General features: G+C 41.7%; 1 protein-coding gene across 1 annotated transcript in view; it reads left to right on the forward strand.

Annotated features, from left to right (window-relative positions):
- Window positions 1-18,565, forward strand: part of ncapg2 (non-SMC condensin II complex, subunit G2) — an 86,012-nt gene that overhangs the window by 15,473 nt on the left and 51,974 nt on the right. The window contains exons 12-13 of the mRNA XM_028804138.2: window positions 2,359-2,538; window positions 17,445-17,597. Coding sequence (XP_028659971.1) covers window positions 2,359-2,538; window positions 17,445-17,597 — 333 coding nt within the window. The remainder of the gene's footprint in view (window positions 1-2,358; window positions 2,539-17,444; window positions 17,598-18,565) is intronic.

The following is an 18,565-nucleotide window of genomic DNA, read 5'->3' on the forward strand; positions in this document are numbered from 1 at the left end:
ATCCTCACCATTCCACTGACCTTCCTCTGATTTACACACATGCTCCCTACTATCGCTACAGATCACAATGTCATCAGCAAACATCATAGTCCTCGGGAACTCCTGTCTAATCTTGTCTGTCAACCTGTCCATCACCATTGCAAATAAGAAAGGGCTCAGAGCCGATCCCTGATGTAATCCCACCTCCACCTTGAATGCATCCGTCACTTCTACCGCAGACCTTACCACTGTCATACTCGTACATATCCTTTACAACTCTAACATACTTCTCTGCCACTCCCAACTTCCTCATACAATACCACATGTCCTCTTGAGGCACCCTGTCATATGCTTTCTCCAGGTCCGCAAAGATGCAATGCAACTCCTTTTGGCCTTCTCTAAACTTCTCCATCAACATCCTCTGAGCAAACATTCCATCTGTGGTGCTCTTTCCTGGCATGAAACCATACTGCTGCTCACTAATCATCACCTCACTTGTTAACCTAGCTTCCACTACTCTTTCCCATAACTTCATGCTGTGGCTCATCAATATTATCCCCCTGTAGTTATTACACTCCTGCACATCCCCCTTATTCTTAAATATCGACACCAGTACACTTCTTCTCCACTCCTCAGGCATCCTCTCACTTTCCAAGATTCCATTCAACAATCTGGTTAAAAACTCCACTACCATCTCTCCTAAACATCTCCACGCTTCCACAGGTATGTCAGTTGGACCAACGGCCTTTTCATAGCCGTCTTTATTTCATCCTTGCTAATCCGTTGTACTTCCTGATTCACTATTTCCACATCATCCAACCTTTTTCTCTCGTTCTGTTCATTCATCAGCCTCTCAAAGTACTCTTTCCATCTGCTCAACACACTCTCCTCGCTTGTGAGTCCGTTTCCATCTTTATCCTTTATCACCCTAACCTGCTGCACATGTTTCCCAACTCAGTCCCTTTGTCTAGCCAATCGGTACAGATCCTTTTCTCCCTCCTTAGTGTCCAAGCTTTCATACAACTCATCATACGCCTTTTCTTTAGCTTTCCCCACCTCTCTCTTCACCTTGCGCCTTATCTCCTTGTACTCTTTTTCTATTTTCTGCATCTCTCTGACTATCCCACTTCTTCTTTGCCATCCTCTTCCTCTGCATACTCTCCTGTACTTCCCCATTCCACCACCAGGTTTCCTTTCCACCTTCCTCTGTCCAGATGTCACGCCAAGCACTCTTCTTGCTGTCACCCTTACTGTTTCTGCTGTAGTTTCCCAGCTGTCTGGTAACTCTTCACTAACACCCAGTGCCTGTCTCACCTCCTCCCTAAACTCAACCTTACAGTCTTCCTTGTTCAAATTCCACCATTTGATCCTTGGATCTGCCCTCACTCTCTTCCTCTTCTTGATCACCAACATCATCCTACAGACCACCATCCTATGCTGCTTAACTACACTTTCCTCTGCCACTGCTTTGCAGTCTTCAATCTCCTTCAGATTGACTCTTCTGCATAGGATGTAATCTACCTGTGTGCATCTTCCTCCACTCTTGTACGTAACTCTGTGTTCCTCCCTCTTCTTAAAATACGTCTTCACCATAGCCATGTCCATCCTTTTGGCAAAATCCACTATCATTTGACCTTCTTCACTCCTCTCCTTGACACCATACCTACCCATCACCTCCTTGTCTCCTCTGTTCCGTTCACCAACATGTCCATTTAAATCTGCTTCAATCTTTCTGTCCCTTGGGTACACTGTTCATCACTTCATCCATCTCACTCCAAAAATCTTTTTTCTCTGCCATCATACACCCAACTTGTGGGGCATATGCACTAACCCATATAAGTGTACAGAGTACAGTATAAATTTTACATTGAATCAGTATTTAGCTATTATTGTCCTTTTTCAGAGGTGGAAAGTTTATAATGTAGGCTTTGAGTCACCTCCTAAATTTTCAGTACAAGTTTGGTTTGTTGTTCTAAATATTGTTGAACAGTTGAATTAAGGAATGTTGCTGTTTCCTTGTAATTAATAAATGACAACCCTTTGTTCATTTAATGTGGCAGCTTATTTTTCTTCCACATTTGGTTGGAACAAAGAAAACATGTTTGTATGCAGTACAAAAAAAAATGTCAGCGCAGGTAGACCTCATCCTTGTTCCAGGTTTTCTTTGCACTATTGAACGGTAACACTGAGATTGTATTAAATAGTTTGTACTGACTGCTTACCTACCACTGTGAGTTTCAGAGTTAAGAACGCAAATGGCAGTAGATGGGTTAAAATGAATTGTTGATATCCTAGTCTAAAAGCTCTCATCCATTTAAATAAAGAACTTATTTTTTATTTTGTATCTTTTATTAATCTTCATTTGTTTCTGTTTTACAGAAACTCTTGGAAGACCCTCAACCAATTGTCCGCTCATCGGGTATACTTGGTGTGTGCACAATAGTTGCCAAGTACTGGGAAATGATACCTCCTGCCATCATTACAGACCTAATAAAAAAACTTTTAGTTGATCTGTCTGCAGATATGAGTTCTGCTGAAGTTCGGTGTTCTGTTTTTAAGGTAAATTTATTTTCTTACTATATTTGATAAATGCCTCAATGCAGTTAACTTGTAACTGGAATATGATGAAAATTAACTTTTAATTTGCATTTATTTTGGGTATTTCTTTTAAACTATGTTCTTGATTTGAACATTCAGTATAAAATTGCAGCTATGTGACTACTAGTTGTATTCTCACTTGAGACTAAATGCAATATTGCTAGTGTGATATACTCTGTGTGTGTGTGTGTTTTTTTTTCCACAACCTTTTTGAAGATACTGTTTTGTTTCAAATCTGCAATGGTTACTGAGCAGTAAGAAATGAACCTTTTAATAAATAACTTGTTTTGTAAGGAACCGATTTAGAGTCAACTTATCTGGACAAGGGCTTTTGGTGCTGCCTCTAACTGTCCAAAGAACAATTTAATATAGCATTTTACCAAGGTGATTTAATCAGATTGACACAGTGTTAAGAACATACTACACTGAGGTAAATACAATAATCCCTCCTCGATTGCAGGGGTTGCGTTCCAGAACCCCCCACGAAAGGTGAAAATCCGCGAAGTAGAAACCATTTGGTTATTTTTATATTGTCATGCTTGGGTCACAGATTTGCACAGAAACACAGGAGGTTGTAGAGAGACAGGAACTTTATTCAAACACTGCAAACAACAAACATTTGTCTCTTTTTCAAAAGTTTAAACTGTGCTCCATGACAAGACAGAGATGACAGTTCCGTCTCACAATTAAAAGAATGCAAACATATCTTCCTCTTCAAAGGAATGTGCGTCAGGAGCAGAGAATGTCAGAGAGAGAGAGAGAAAAGCAAACAATCAAAAATCAGTAGGGCTGTTTGGCTTTTAAGTATGCGAAGCACCGCCGGACAAAGCAGTTGCAAGGAAGGGAGCAATGTGAAGGTAGTCTTTCAGCATTTTTTTAGAGGAACGTCCGTATCCTCTAGGCCAGTGCGCGAACAGCCCCTCTGCTCACACCCCCTCCGTCAGGAGCAGATAATGTCAGAGAGAGTGAGAGAGACAGAGAAAAACAAACAATCAAAAATCAATACGTGCCATTCGAGCTTTTAAGTACCGTGCGGGAAGCGTGTCGCTTGACAAAGCAGCTGCACGGAATAGAGCAATGTGAAGATAATTTTTCAGCATTTTTAGACGAGCGTCCGTATCGTCTAGGGGTGCGAACAGCCCCCCTGCTCACACCCCCTCTGTCAGGAGCAGAGAATGTCAGAGCAAGAGAGAGAGAGAGAAAAGCAAACAATCAAAAATCAATACGTGCTGTTTGATCTTTTAAGTATGCGAAGCACCGTGCGGGAAGCATATTGCTTGACAAGGCAGCCACATGTAAGCCCAGCAAGGAAGGGAGCAATGTGAAGGTAATCTTTCAGCGTTTCTTGGGGAGCGGCCGTATCCTTTAGGGGTGCAAACAGCCCCTGTGCTCATAATATATTTGAGGAGTTTTATTTAATATGTAATACACCTCTGGTTCGGTAGCTTCTCAGCCATCTGCCAATAGTGTCCCTTGTATGAACTCAACTCGGCAAACCAACTGAGGAAGCATGTACCAGAAATTAAAAGACCCATTGTCCGCAGAAATCCGCGAACCAGCAAAAAATCTGCGATATATTTTTAAATATGCTTGCAAATAAAATCCGCGATAGAGTGAAGCCGCGAAAGTCGAAGCGCGATATAGCAAGGGATCACTGTATGTTATTTTCATTTTCTTTAAAGCATACTCTTTTACTACTAGCACCAACACCCCCTGTTCCTGCTTAGCATAATTTAGAGATATCTTTCAAAGATATTTTTAACATTTTTTTTATAGGACTGCACGATAATATTGGATTTATATCTGTACTAGCAAAATACCCGCGCTTCACAGCGGAGGAGTAGTGTGTTAAAGAGGTTATGTAAACATATATATATATATATATATAATGTGTGTGTGTGTGTGTGTATATATCTACATATACACATATCCATCCATCCATCCATTCTCTTCCGCTTATCCGAGGTCGGGTCACGGGGGTAGCAGCTTGAGCAGAGATGCCCAGACTTCCCTCTCCCCGGCCACTTCGTCTAGCTCTTCCGGGAGAATCCCGAGGCGTTCCCAGGTCAGCCGGGAGCCATAGTCCCTCCAGCGTGTCCTGGGTCTTCCCCGGGGCCTCCTCCCGGTTGGGCGTGCCCGGAACACCTCACCAGGGAGGCATCCAGGAGGCATCCTGATCAGATGCCCGAGCCACCTCATCTGACTCCTCTCGATGCGGAGGAGCAGCGGCTCTACTCTGAGCCCCTCCCGGATGACTGAGCTTCTCACCCTATCTTTAAGGTAGAGCCCAGACACCCTGCGGAGGAAACTCATTTCAGCCGCTTGTATTCGCGATCTCGTTCTTTCGGTCATTACACCATAGCTCATGACCATAGGTGAGGGTAGGAACATAGATCGACTGGTAAATTGAGAGCTTTGCCTTACGGCTCAGCTCCTTTTTCACCACGACAGACCGATGCAGAGCCCGCATCACTGCGGACGCCGCACCGATCCGCCTGTCGATCTCACGCTCCATTCTTCCCTCACTCGTGAACAAGACCCCAAAATACTTGAACTCCTCCACTTGAGGCAGGATCTTGCTCCCAACCCTGAGAGGGCACTCCACCCTTTTCCGGCTGAGGACCATGGTCTCGGATTTGGAGGTGCTGATTCCCATTCCAGCCGCTTCACACTCAGCTGCGAACCGATCCAGAGAGAGCTGAAGATCACGGCCTGATGAAGCAAACAGGACAACATCATCTGCAAAAAGCAGTGACCCAATCCTGAGTCCACCAAACCGGACCCCCTCAACACCCTGGCTGCGCCTAGAAATTCTGTCCATAAAAGTTATGAACAGAATCGGTGACAGAGGGCAGCCCTGGCGGAGTCCAACTCTCACTGGAAACGGGTTCGACTTACTGCCGGCAATGCGGACCAAGCTCTGACACCGGTTGTACAGGGACTGAACCGCCCTTATCAGGGGGTCCGGTACTCCATACTCCCGGAGCACCCCCCACAGGATTCCCCGAGGAACATGGTCGAACGCCTTTTCCAAGTCCACAAAACACATGTAGACTGGTTGGGCGAACTCCCATGCACCCTGCAGGACTCTGCTAAGGGTGTAGAGCTGGTCCACTGTTCCGCGACCAGGACGAAAACCACACTGTTCCTCCTGAATCCGAGGTTCGACTATCCGACGGACCCTCCTCTCCAGAACCCCCGAATAGACTTTTCCAGGGAGGCTGAGGAGTGTGATCCCTCTGTAGTTGGAACACACCCTCCGGTCCCCCTTCTTAAATAGGGGGACCACCACCCCGGTCTGCCAATCCAGAGGCACTGTCCCTGATGTCCATGCGATGTTGCAGAGACGTGTCAACCAAGACAGTCCTACAATATCCAGAGCCTTGAGGAACTCCGGGCGTATCTCATCCAACCCCGGGGCCCTGCCACCAAGGAGTTTTTTGACCACCTCGGTGACCTCAGTCCCAGAGATGGGGGAGCCCACCTCCGAGTCCCCAGGCTCTGCTTCCTCATTGGAAGGCATGTTATTGGGATTGAGGAGGTCTTCGAAGTACTCCCCCCACCGACCCACAACGTCCCGAGTCGAGGTCAGCAGCGCACCATCCCCACCATATACAGTGTTGACACTGTACTGCTTCCCCCTCCTGAGACGCCGGACGATGGACCAGAATCTCCTCGAAGCCATCCGAAAGTCGTTCTCCATGGCCTCCCCAAACTCCTCCCATGCTCGAGTTTTTGCCTCAGCAACCACCGAAGCTGCATTCCGCTTGGCCTGCCGGTACCTATTATCTGCCTCCAGAGTCCCACAGGACAACAGGGACCGGTAGGACTCCTCTTTCAGCTTGACGGCATCTCTCACCGCCGGTGTCCACCAACGGGTTCGGGGATTGCCGCCACGACAGGCACCGACCACCTTACGGCCACAGCTCCAGTCAGCCGCCTCAACAATAGAGGCACGGAACATAGCCCATTCGGACTCAATGTCCCCCACCTCCCTCGGGACATGGTCAAAGTTTTGCCGGAGGTGGGAGTTGAAGCTACTTCTAACAGGGGGCTCTGCCAGACGTTCCCAGCAGACCCTCACAACACGTTTGGGCCTACCAGGCCTGACCGGCATCCTCCCCCACCATCGAAGCCAACTCACCACCAGGTGGTGATCAGTTGACAGCCTCGCCCCTCTCTTCACCCGAGTGTCCAAGACATGTGGCCGCAAGTCCGACGACACGACCACAAAGTCGATCATCGAACTGAGGCCTAGGGTGTCCTGGTGCCAAGTGCACATATGAACACCCCTATGCTTGAACATGGTGTTCGTTATGGACAATCCGTGACGAGCACAGAAGTCCAATAACAAAACACCACTCGGGTTCAGATCGGGGGGGCCATTCCTCCCAATCACGCCCTTCCAGGTCTCACTGTCATTGCCCATGTGAGCATTGAAGTCTCCCAGCAGTACGAGGGAGTCCCCAGATGGTATGCCCTCTAGCACCCCCTCCAGGGACTCCAAAAAGGGTGGGTACTCCGAACTGCTGTTCGGCGCATACGCACAAAGAACAGTTAGGACCCGTCCCCCAACCCGAAGGTGGAGGGAGGCTACCCTCTCGTCTACCGGGGTAAACCTCAATGTACAGGCTCCAAGTCGGGGGGCAATAAGTATGCCCACACCCGCTCGGCGCCTCTCACCGGGGGCAACTCCAGAGTGGTAGAGAGTCCAGCCCCTCTCAAGGAGATTGGTTCCAGAGTCCAAGCTGTGCGTCGAGGTGAGCCCGACTATATCTAGCCGGAACCTCTCAACCTCACGCACAAGCTCAGGCTACTTCCCCTTCAGAGAAGTGACATTCCACGTCCCAAGAACCAGCTTCTGTAGCCGAGGATCGGACCGCCAAGGTCCCCGCCTTCGGCCACCACCCAACTCACAATGCACCCGACCTCCTTGGCCCCTCCCATAGGTGGTGAGCCCATGGGAAGGGGGACCCACGTTGCCTATTCGGGCTGTGCCTGGCCGAGCCCCATGGGTGCAAGCCCGGCCACCAGGCGCTCGCCATCGAGCCCCACCTCCAGGCCTGGCTCCAGAGGGGGGCCCCGGTGACCCGTGTCCGGGCGAGGGAAAACACCATCCAAATTTTTTATTCGTCATAGGAGGTTTGTATAACCGCTCTTTGTCTCATCCCTCACCTAGGACCAGTTTGCCTTGGGTGGCCCTACCAGGGGCATAAAGCCCCGGACAACAGAGCTCCTAGGATCACTGGGACACGCAAACCCCTCCACCACGGTAAGGTGGCGGTTCGAGGATGGGTATACACACACATATATAATATATATATTATAGTGCGTTGTAACACGGGCCGTGATTGTTACATGGGAGGGAGACAACAAATCACAGCTTCCCGCTTTCTAATCGGGCCTGTGATTGGTGCTTTGACTGATGCCTAGATCCTACAGTATGTCCCCTTAGGAGAGGCGTTAGGCAAGTGTAATTGAATAGTGGTGCTGCAAGTTTAGCTTTACACCTGTTTTTAAGGCTTATTGACTGAAAGGGGCTTTCATGAAAAAAGTTAGGGCTTTGCTACAGGATACACCCTCCACAAGTTAAGGAAGTAAAAATAAAGGTATATATTTCTGTTTTATTTAAACCTTTTAAGTTTGTATGCGGGCGGCATGGTGGCACAGTGAAAAGTGCCAGTTAGGAGACCCGGGTTCGCTTCCCTGCATGGAGTTTGAATGTTCTCCCCGTGTCTGTCTGGGTTTCCTCCGGGTACTCCGGTTTCCTCCACAGTCCAAAGACATGCATGTTAGGTGCATTGGCGATTCTAAATTGTCCCTGGTGTGTGGTTGTGTGCGCCCTGCGGTGGGCTGGCACCTTGCCCGGGGTTTGTTTCCTGCCTTGTGCCCTGTGTTGGCAGGGATTTGCTCCTGTATTTAGGATATAGCGGGTTGGATAATGGATGGATGGACATTTGTATGCATAGCCCCATTTGCCCGTTTTCGTTTTTTTTCTTTCTTCAGTAATATTTCAGCAAACCCGGAGCTTGTCAGTTCAAATCCTGGTACTGACACCACTGTGTGACCCTGAGGAAGTCACTTCACCTGCCTGTGCTGCAAAAAACAAAAGTAATGTAACAAATTGTACCTCCAGATGTTGCAAGTTGCTGGAATAAAGGCATAAGTCAAATAGATAAATATGTATTATACACATAGGAACTATTCATTGATTTTCAGTTAAGTCATCTGCAGCAAACCTTTATAAATGAGGGTTTCTCCTTTTTAGATAGTGCAAACTGTTTCTTCTTTATTGAGGTTTTCTCTTGGAGAGCTTTTTTCATTTCATTGAAAATTAAAGCAGCAGCTGCCAAAATATGTAGCTTTCTTATTAATTTTTCAACATTGTGTAAAAGAACTTTATAAAGTAACATAAAAGGGTTAAATACTGGTTATCCTTTTACACTAAAATATTACTAAAGAGATACAAAAAAAGTAAAATGCATATGTTGTTTTTCTTTAAGGAGATTAAATATTACTGAAGAAAGGAAAAAAAAAAACCTGAAACAGCCAAATGGGGCTATGCATACGAACTTAAAAGGTTTAAATAAAACAGAAATATATACCTTTATTTTTACTTCCTTAACTTGTGGAGGGTGTATCCTGTGAAAGCCCGTTTCAGTCAGTAAGTCTTAAAAAGAGGTGTAATGATATTGACAATAAGCTACGCAAACCCACTGAGACATGGAATCGTTTAAATCAAGTATCATTACATCTTCCTTTCTTAAAGAGAAGTAAGGCAGTACTTATAAGCTTAGTAATGTTATACATTTCAAATGCTACTTTGATAAACTTTATCACTTCAAACAACTGAACTATCCAGAACATTTCAGGCATACATCCAGCATTCAAACTATGTATAAAAAGCACAACTGTTAAAGGAATTCAGCATTTCTTAGTTGAAAATGTTCCTTTAATCCTCAACATGTCTCAATGAGTCGTTCTGGTGGTTTTACTTGACGTTTTGATCTTCTAGTTAATTGTGTTTGCAGTTGAGATGTTCTTTCCTGATTTATACTTGTTTTCTCGTTAATATTTGTTTCGCTGGTGTTAGTGTTCTGATTAGAGGTTATTGGTCCTTTGATGTCTCGACAGTTTCTTCTTAGAACAGCTCCTATTACGCAGTTCCGTCACATACTGGTCTATTGTTTCGCCAATTTTCTGGAAACATGTAAAAAACTTGTGCCGCTCAAACATCACATTGCGCTTTGGGTTGCAATACGCTTCGAATTTTTCAACTATTTTGTTCAATTTCATATTGTCTCCATCTTCTTCAAACTGAAAATTGTTATACACCTCTAGAGCCTCTTCGCCAATTACATGTAGAAGCATAGACGCTTTCATTTTTTCACTTTTCCTATCTGCTTCAATCGCAGCAAGATACAACTCGAATCTCTGTTTAAATCTTTTCCAATTTTCAGTTACATTTCGCTTTAACTGGAGATTTGGTGGGGGCTGTAATCCTTCCATATTTTTTTTTCTCTTTTGCTAGAACGTCTTAGCGCTTTCTGACCACGTTTTCGGGTTACTCACAGACACGAGACTCGTTCAAAAGCTGAACCTCTTATTCACATTCCTCTTCCAATCCGCCACTTCTGACACCATGTAGTGATCTTGTTAGGTTCGTAGTTTAATCAATACACAGGATTGAAAGATATAATATCTTTTTAATAGACAGACTTTAGAGACATTTACTGTACATGTTACTACTCGTTCTGTAGTTCACGCCCATTCTCCTACTTGCATCGGCATTCACAGGCATTACTAATCATTCTGTAAGTATCCCTTAATAGACCTTACTAATCAACTATCATTACAAAATCCAACGTGGTTTGTGCCCTTAATAATGAAAACAGTTTGCATTTACTTTTTTAATAAAAGGCGAGCTTTTAAGCCTGAGAAATCACCCAGTAAATGCACACGTTTAATTGCACATGTGTTAATATGTATGCTTACACAGTATTAAACCCACCAAGACATGGAATCGTTTAAATCAAGGCGCTGCGCTACCTTCTTCCAGATCGGCCCCAAGGCGTTTCACGTGATTACGTAGGAGGCGTGATGACGCGATATGCGACTCCGCCTCCTCCATTACAGTATATGGACAAAAAAGAGGTTCCAGTTATGACCGTTACGCTTTGAATTTCGAAATGAAACCTGCCTAACTTTTGTAAGTAAGCTGTAAGGAATGAGCCTGCCAAATTTCAGCCTTCTACCTACATGGGAAGTTGGAGAATTAGTGATGAGTGAGTGAGGGCTTTGCCTTTTATTAGTATAGATTGACAGATAATGGGTTAAAATAATTTTATTGACATCGGACCGATGACTAAATTTAACCGATAATTCGAACCGATATTGATGACGCATTCACTGTGTTCTGGATGTGCCAGAAGTTTAGGCGCCGCTGGGCTACTGTGCAAAAATGTCTGCAGTGTGGAAGTTTTTCAAAGTGAGTGAGAGTGATATAAAATATGCCATTTGCAACACTTGTTCCACTACTGTTTTGCGCAGAGGGACCAAAGTGGGAAATTTCAATACCACCAACTTAATTGCACACTTGAAGACACGCCATCCTGACAAATATACAGAATTCCTCAGAGCGAAAGAGGAGAATCCTGCGCCACCGCGCAGAAAATCAAAAACTGCAGTTGCTCAACGTGTTGATCAATTACTTGAAAAATAAAAGAAATTTGATAAAGATAACCCTAAAGCTCAAACAATTACTGGAAAAGTGATGGAATTTATTGTTCTGGACGATCAGCCATTTTCTGTTGTAGAAGATACGGGATTTCGAAGGCTGCTTGAGCATCTCAAGCCCCGTTACCAGATACCCAGTCAATGTTATTTTTCTGACATAGCGCTTCCAGAGTTACATAAGATTGTGGAACGTTATGTGCACAAACTCCTTGCTGAAGATGTCACAGCCATAATCATTACCACTGATATATGATCATCTGATACAAGTGCTATTAGTATGCTTAGTTTAACTGCTCAGTGGATCGACTGCAAGTTTGAATTGCAGAAAGCAATCTTGATCACACACGGGTGCTGCACTCACAGTGGCATTTAAAAGAATGTTTGAAACATGCAAAAATACCCAAAGAGGATGTTCATGTAGTACTACAAGACAACACATGCAATGTTACAAAGGCTATGGAGGAATGCGGGATCCCAAGTTTGGCATGTATGGCTCATACTTTACAGCATGCCGTGAACGACAGCGTACTATCCCAGCACAGCATCTCGGATACAATAGCGATCGGCAAAAAAATAGTCGGTCACTTTAAGCATTCACTGTTAGCCAACTCGCGTCTCAAAACTATACAAACTGAACTTGGTATGCAGTCGAAAATGCTTCAACAAGACGTTTCGACTAGATGGAACAGCACATTCTTATATGCTGCAAAGCTTGCTGGAGCAGAAAAGAGTCCTTTGGGCTTATACCTCCGATTTTGAGTTACCTGCAACTCTAACACCTAAGCAGTGGGGTTTCATCGAGAACATAATCACACTCCTTGCTCCATTTGAACAACTGACAAAAGAAATTTGCCAGTCTGAAGCCTTGGCTTCTAATGTTATTCCCTTAGTTAATGCTTTAAAACGACTGTTGACTAAAATCGCTCATACTGACTTTGGAGTCAAAACCAGTAAAAGCTCTCTCTTGGATGCTGTAAACAATCGTTTCATTGAGATTTACACAGAACCCGTGTACTGTGTTGCCACTATTGTAAACCCAAGATGCAAAGACCGCTATTTCAATGCAGATGTAAAATCACTGGCACTCAAAATGTTGGAAGCTCAGATGGAACTTGCATTGAACGAAATGTAAACGAGTGAATCACAGATTGTCCACAACAGAAAAGGACCAAGATAAATGACGAGGCGGCATGCACTCTCTTCGAAATGTACAACGAAATCCTTGAAGAGAACACATTGATGCCTCAGGAAAACAGCCAGATGACAACAGAGGTGAATTAAAAAAATAAAAGCTCTGTGGAGATCTTTACAACATTGTTTTAAGTAAATAACATGGGCTGTTGGATCGACACTATTCTAACATAATTCAAATGTATAAAAAATCTTGGCAAGAAAGAAAAACGGCAATTGAATGTAAAAGAGCAGTTGGTTTTATCTCGCACTAACTTTGGCTTCATGTAACTTAAGACGTGCTGGACACTGTTGTGGGATTTTACAGATCTGTTTTTGCACTTAACCTTTTAGGATCAGCCTATACATGTTTCTGAATTGTTAATCCATATTGTTATTAGTCATTAGTTAAACGGTTTGCATCTTCTGTGTTAAACACACACATTTTAAAGATCGCTAGTTTTCATCAAGTGACTGAGGCAACTATAGCCTATGCTTCTTTGCTTCACATTTTTGTTTGTTGCATGTTAACTAAATAGTTTCATAAATAAACACTTAAAAAAAAAAAAAATGTAAAATGAGTTTACTTTGAAAAATGCTGTCTGCTAAATAATTGATTATAACACACAAAATACTTAAAAGACCACCACAAAGTAACATTTAATACACTTGTTTCATTTGTAAAACACGTAAAGGGTCACAATGCTTCAGTTTATTTACTGTAAAAAATAGACACAGTGATATAAGGTCCTCTAGCCTCTAGGGGAAAAAAAGAAAAAAATGAGTGCATTTAGTTTGTTTGAGCAATCTCTGATAAATTTGTTTGTTTTTCTTTTGAACATTGTTGTTAGAAAGTGCCAGTGCGATGCGTATCTTATTTCTCTTTGCGTTGCTTTTTGTGGGAGAGCCAATCACATTCATGGAAGCCACTGTTTTCACCCGAGTCCCTTAAGCAATAATGAGCAACTTGTAAGCAGACCATGATCTACAGTGAAAAGCAAAAATATTAATAATAAAATATTTCAAAAAACAGCAAATACAATACAGACATGCATTCAGTTCAAATGCCATATACTTATTTTTATTATAAGGATTCTAATCTTAATCTGACAGCCCTGGTAAAAGCCAAAATACAGATCTATCTTTTAGATATGAAAGATGACACAGAATAATGCTGTATATGTATGCATGCTACTCGGGAGGTGCAGGGATTTCTTTCTGAAGCACCAATCCCGAGGAATGAAAATCCACTGGAATAACAACTGGAGTCGGTTTCCTACCATTTCCAAAGTAGCATGCAAGTTCCTTTCGGCCCCATGTACTAGCATGGACAGCGAGAGATTATTCAGTTTGGCTTCTAATGTGATCAACGAAAAGAGAAACAGAATTTCCTGTGACAAGGCAGAGATGCTCTTGTTCGTTAAGAAAAACCTCCCCATCATGCTTAAAAAAATAGAAAAGAATGATGAGCCTCCAGACAAAAAGTTATTTATTTCTTTACTGTTGTACCCTTTTCTGTTTTTTTTTTTTTTAATTATAGATGGGTTACATTTATTCCATCAAAAAGAAAGAAAAAAAGTATTATGTAGTATTTAATACTGGAGACTGTAAAACACAAAGGATCGGATAGCCAGCCAAATGTGGTTGAGCAGAAGCCATTTTAATGATTGTAAATAATCTGTAAATGTTATTCTTAAGTGGTATTGCTTATTTCATTATCATTGTACATTTTACCATTTTTTTTTCAGTTTTAATTTTTTTGGATTATTGTTGAATTTGTTGTATTTGTTCCATCAAAAAGAGAGAGAAAAGTGTTATTTAAAGCATCAACCTGCAAAACTGTTTCCCATATAACCATCAGGTAGCCAGCCAAATGTGGCAGATATAATCTTGTTTTTAATGATTGAATGTGGTGTGCAAAATTGTTTTAAAAATAAATGTTCACTTTGTCTGTAATTCTTGTCCAATCAGATCAAGTCTCATTTTTCTCTGTATCTTATAAATATGTATATCGGCATCGGCAGATAAGTACATAGACATTATCGGATATCGGCATCGGCCCAAAATTCCCATATCGGTGCATCCCTAATTTTTTATTTAATTTCATTCCACTTTTCAGAGCACAAAACTTATGGCTTTAAATGTTGATTTTTTTTTCTACTAGAAAGGTAAATATCTGTACCAAAATACAACTTACTGTGTACTGGCATATCATTATTTTTCACTGTTTAAATATATTTGATTTTCTGTCATTTTTAAAGCTATTTCATTTTCAGTACTAAATGCTTTAAAATATTCAAGATATTCTGATCAACCTCATTTTCACATGAGGTGTTTGTGCCAATCAACTTATCCCATTTCCAACCTAATACTTTAACACTGCACATTTTAATAAAAGTTGAATACAATCACAGAGTACTGAATTGTGAGATACAATAGACCTTTTCATTGCTCTTAGTGTACATTTTTATCAGTCACAGTAGTAATTGGTTTTCTGCCTGAAAAAGTGCATGTTCAAAGCGTTTTCCATTCTTGGTACCAGAGATTCTCAACCAACAGAATTTTTTAGGTCTGTTGTTAGAAGCTAGCAGCTATCCTGCGCCGTCACTTTCTCTTTTCTTAATTCTTGCAGGCCGTAAGACTACTTAAGAGCTACACATAAAAGAAAATCGTAAGAGTTTCTGTGTGTGTGTGTATGTTACGGGTAAAGCCAGAAATTGGAGAACCCATCTTACTTGGGTAAAGGTTGCATTATCCAAAGAGATTACCCGGGTAAAGTTAGAAAACTCCTATTTTAATCCAGTATTATATATTTACAGTAAAAACTTAAATATCCATCACTCAATTAACTGCCACTCCCTATTAACCATCAGGGCAAAAAAAAAAAAAAAACATTGCGCATGCCAGCATCTACAGTTATACTGTGTGAAAAACACTTTTTACTCATTTCCCACACCACCTTACCAAGAAACAGTCCATGAGCCCAATACAGCAGTTGGTCTTTTCTTCTTCTTTTCTCTTTCTCACTCTGTCCTTTCTGCCTCTACTCCTCCTCCGGCAAGTGTTGTCCTCTCCCTCCCTCCCTTTATGGTGCATCTTTGAGTGCTTCAGGTGGTTCATTAGCGAGGTGTGGAATCACTGTCAGGTGTGGTGAAAACCCAAAGTAGGGCTCTGCAGCTTCTATAGCTCCAGGTGGATTATCCACAGAACAGAACCCATCAGGGCTGAGCCGCCAAATACCAATTCCCATACAGCTCTATGGGAATCCTTGGGACCGTTGCAACCCAGGGGGGCTGCCAAGTAGTTGTTCAAGGGAGATGGCACCCTTCAAAAGCCATCTCCCCATGTCCTTCCTTTTAATGAGGCGTCCTGGCCGGGTAAAGACGCTGCCATCCCTCACATATTTTATATGTGTATACAGATATACACATATATGTGTATATCTGTATACACATATAAAATATGTGAGGGATGGCAGCGTCTTTACCCGGCCAGGACTTTCATTAGTTGTCAGTTATAATCATCAACATTAAAAGAAATAAACATTTGAAGTACATCAGTCTGTGTGTAATCAATGTATCTAATATACAAGTTTCACTTTTTGAATGGAATTACTGAAATAAATCAACTTTGTCATGATATTCTAATTTTATGACCAGCACCTGTGTGTGTGTGTGTGTGTGTGTGTGTATATATGTGTGTGTGTATATATATATATATATATATATATATATATATATATATATATATATATATATATATAATATAATATATGTGTATACTTCTTCACTTAGTCATCGACGTTTTATCTATAACGCATTGTCCTTATACGCTTTATATGCACTGAGAGCCCTGGATCTGTGTGTGCCCAAAGCCTCGACACGACTGAGTGCTTTGCTGCCCGGGTCTTATTTGATATTGGCTGCAAGTAGGGGCGTGTCTTACAAGAATCTCATGTTCTACGTCCCCGCAAGACGCTTCGTCTCGCAGGTCTTTTAAGTGTCATCTCGTATCCCTAGTCTTTCTCAAGGATTTTTTTTTTTTTATAATAGAGAGATGTGTGTATTTATTTAGATATTTGTAGCATCTCCCATAATTGTACTAATATACACAGAAAGCAAAGCATTACAACAGCATAGTACTCGTTCAGTAATAATAGATAGATAGATAGATACTTTATTAATCCCAAGGGGAAATTCAGATATTCAATATAACACAAACAACAATATACGTTAAAATCAATCCAGAGAAAACGAACAGAAATTAAAAATGCAAAGAAACAAAAATAACAAAACAAGATTTAAATCCTATCCAAGAGAAAAGAAACAAAGAGAAAAACGTGAGCAGAAAAAAATGCATAGCTATTTATTTTATATAATTATTATATAAATTGGCCCTAGTGTGTGCTTGGTGTGTGGGTGTGTTTGTGTGTGTCCTGCGGTGGGTTGGCACCCTGCCCAGGATTGGTTCCCTGCCTTGTGCCCTGTGTTGGCTGGGATTGGCTCCAGCAGACCCCCGTGACCCTGTGTTCGGATTCAGCGGGTTGGATAATGGATGGATGGATGGAAAATAAAAAAAATTATAGGATAAGGGATTTAACCACAAGCCCAGCATGCCTAATATCACCTTACCACTCACTTATAAAAGGTGGATTCAGATTCTTCCAGTTAAGCAAAGTAAGGTTTTTGTGTTGTATAGGATATTATGACAAATTATCCCTCTGGGGATATAAAGAATATTGCATGTATGTTAGTGAATTAGGAGAGACTGTTTTTGTCCAAAATGATGTTAATTTCGTGCCTTTCCAAATCATACAGCTTAGGGATGCTGGTGCTAAATCACACTTCGCAAGCTAAATCTTGCCTTGGGTACATTTAGAGTGATTTCAATGTGATTGATGAAGGATTTTAACTTGAATTTATTTTATTAACACAGTAAAGGTGTTTTTTTTTCCCCTTCAGTGCATGACAGTAATTTTGGACAACAAACTAAGCCACCCTCTTCTTGAACAGCTATTACCAGTTCTTAAAAACAGCTTGCATGATCATTCAGAGAAAGTCAGAGTGGCTTTTGTGGATCTTTTGCAAAAAATCAAAGCTGTCAAAGCGGCTAAGGTAAGCATCTTTATCTAAGTACTTGCAGACATTGGATTGCTTTTGTTAATGTACAAATGAACAAATGAAGAATAATTATGGTTTGGTGCTGGTAGCCCTGAAATAACTTTGATAGGATATTTCATTAAATGCAAGATAAAACAGTTCTCTAATACTAAAAAGTTGAGGAAATGGACAGGAATTGATCAACATACTGTTAGTAAGTGAATTTAAATGTATTTTTTAACTAAAGTGGTAGAAGATACATGTCTTTTATTTTTTAAAATATGCATCAATTTCTTGTTCTTTCCAGATGTGAAAAAATGAGCAAATCGGTTTGAAACAGGCTCTATGTTCTGACTTGTAAAATTTCTGACTTTTTTTTATTAATTATTAATCACAATCTTCTTTCACAACATGCTTAGTTTGTATGTTGTTTTTCTCCAATTCACTGTAGTCAACAAAAGAAAAATGGAAAAGAATTAACGGTGTCAAAAACATGCTTGAATTGTTTTGTGACTGAAGTTAGTGAAAAGATGTACAGTGGAACCTCAGTTCACGACCATAATTCGTTCCAAAACTCAACCGCAAACCGATTTGGTCGTGAACCGAAGCAATTTCCCCCATAGGATTGTATGTAAATACAATTAATCCGTTCCAGACCATACGAACTGTATGTAAATATATATATTTTTCTAATTTATAAGCACAAATATAGTTAATTAAACCGTAGATCGCACAGCATAATAGTAAACTAAATGTAAAAACATTGAATAACACAGAGAAAAACTTGAACAACAGAGAAAACTAACATTGCAAGAGTTTGCGCTATACTGTAGCCTTATGACCCAATCGCTGTAAACACTTTTTTTTTTTTTTTTTTGAGTTTTAAGCACAGGGATAAAAAGAACATTTGAACAAATCCGAACTTTATTTAAAAGCCAACCATAAGCAACCAAGAAAGTAACATTGCAGGAGTTCACGCTAAT

Source organism: Erpetoichthys calabaricus, chromosome 6 (genome assembly GCF_900747795.2).
Source record: "Erpetoichthys calabaricus chromosome 6, fErpCal1.3, whole genome shotgun sequence".
In the NCBI taxonomy this organism is placed as follows: Eukaryota; Metazoa; Chordata; class Cladistia; order Polypteriformes; family Polypteridae; genus Erpetoichthys; species Erpetoichthys calabaricus.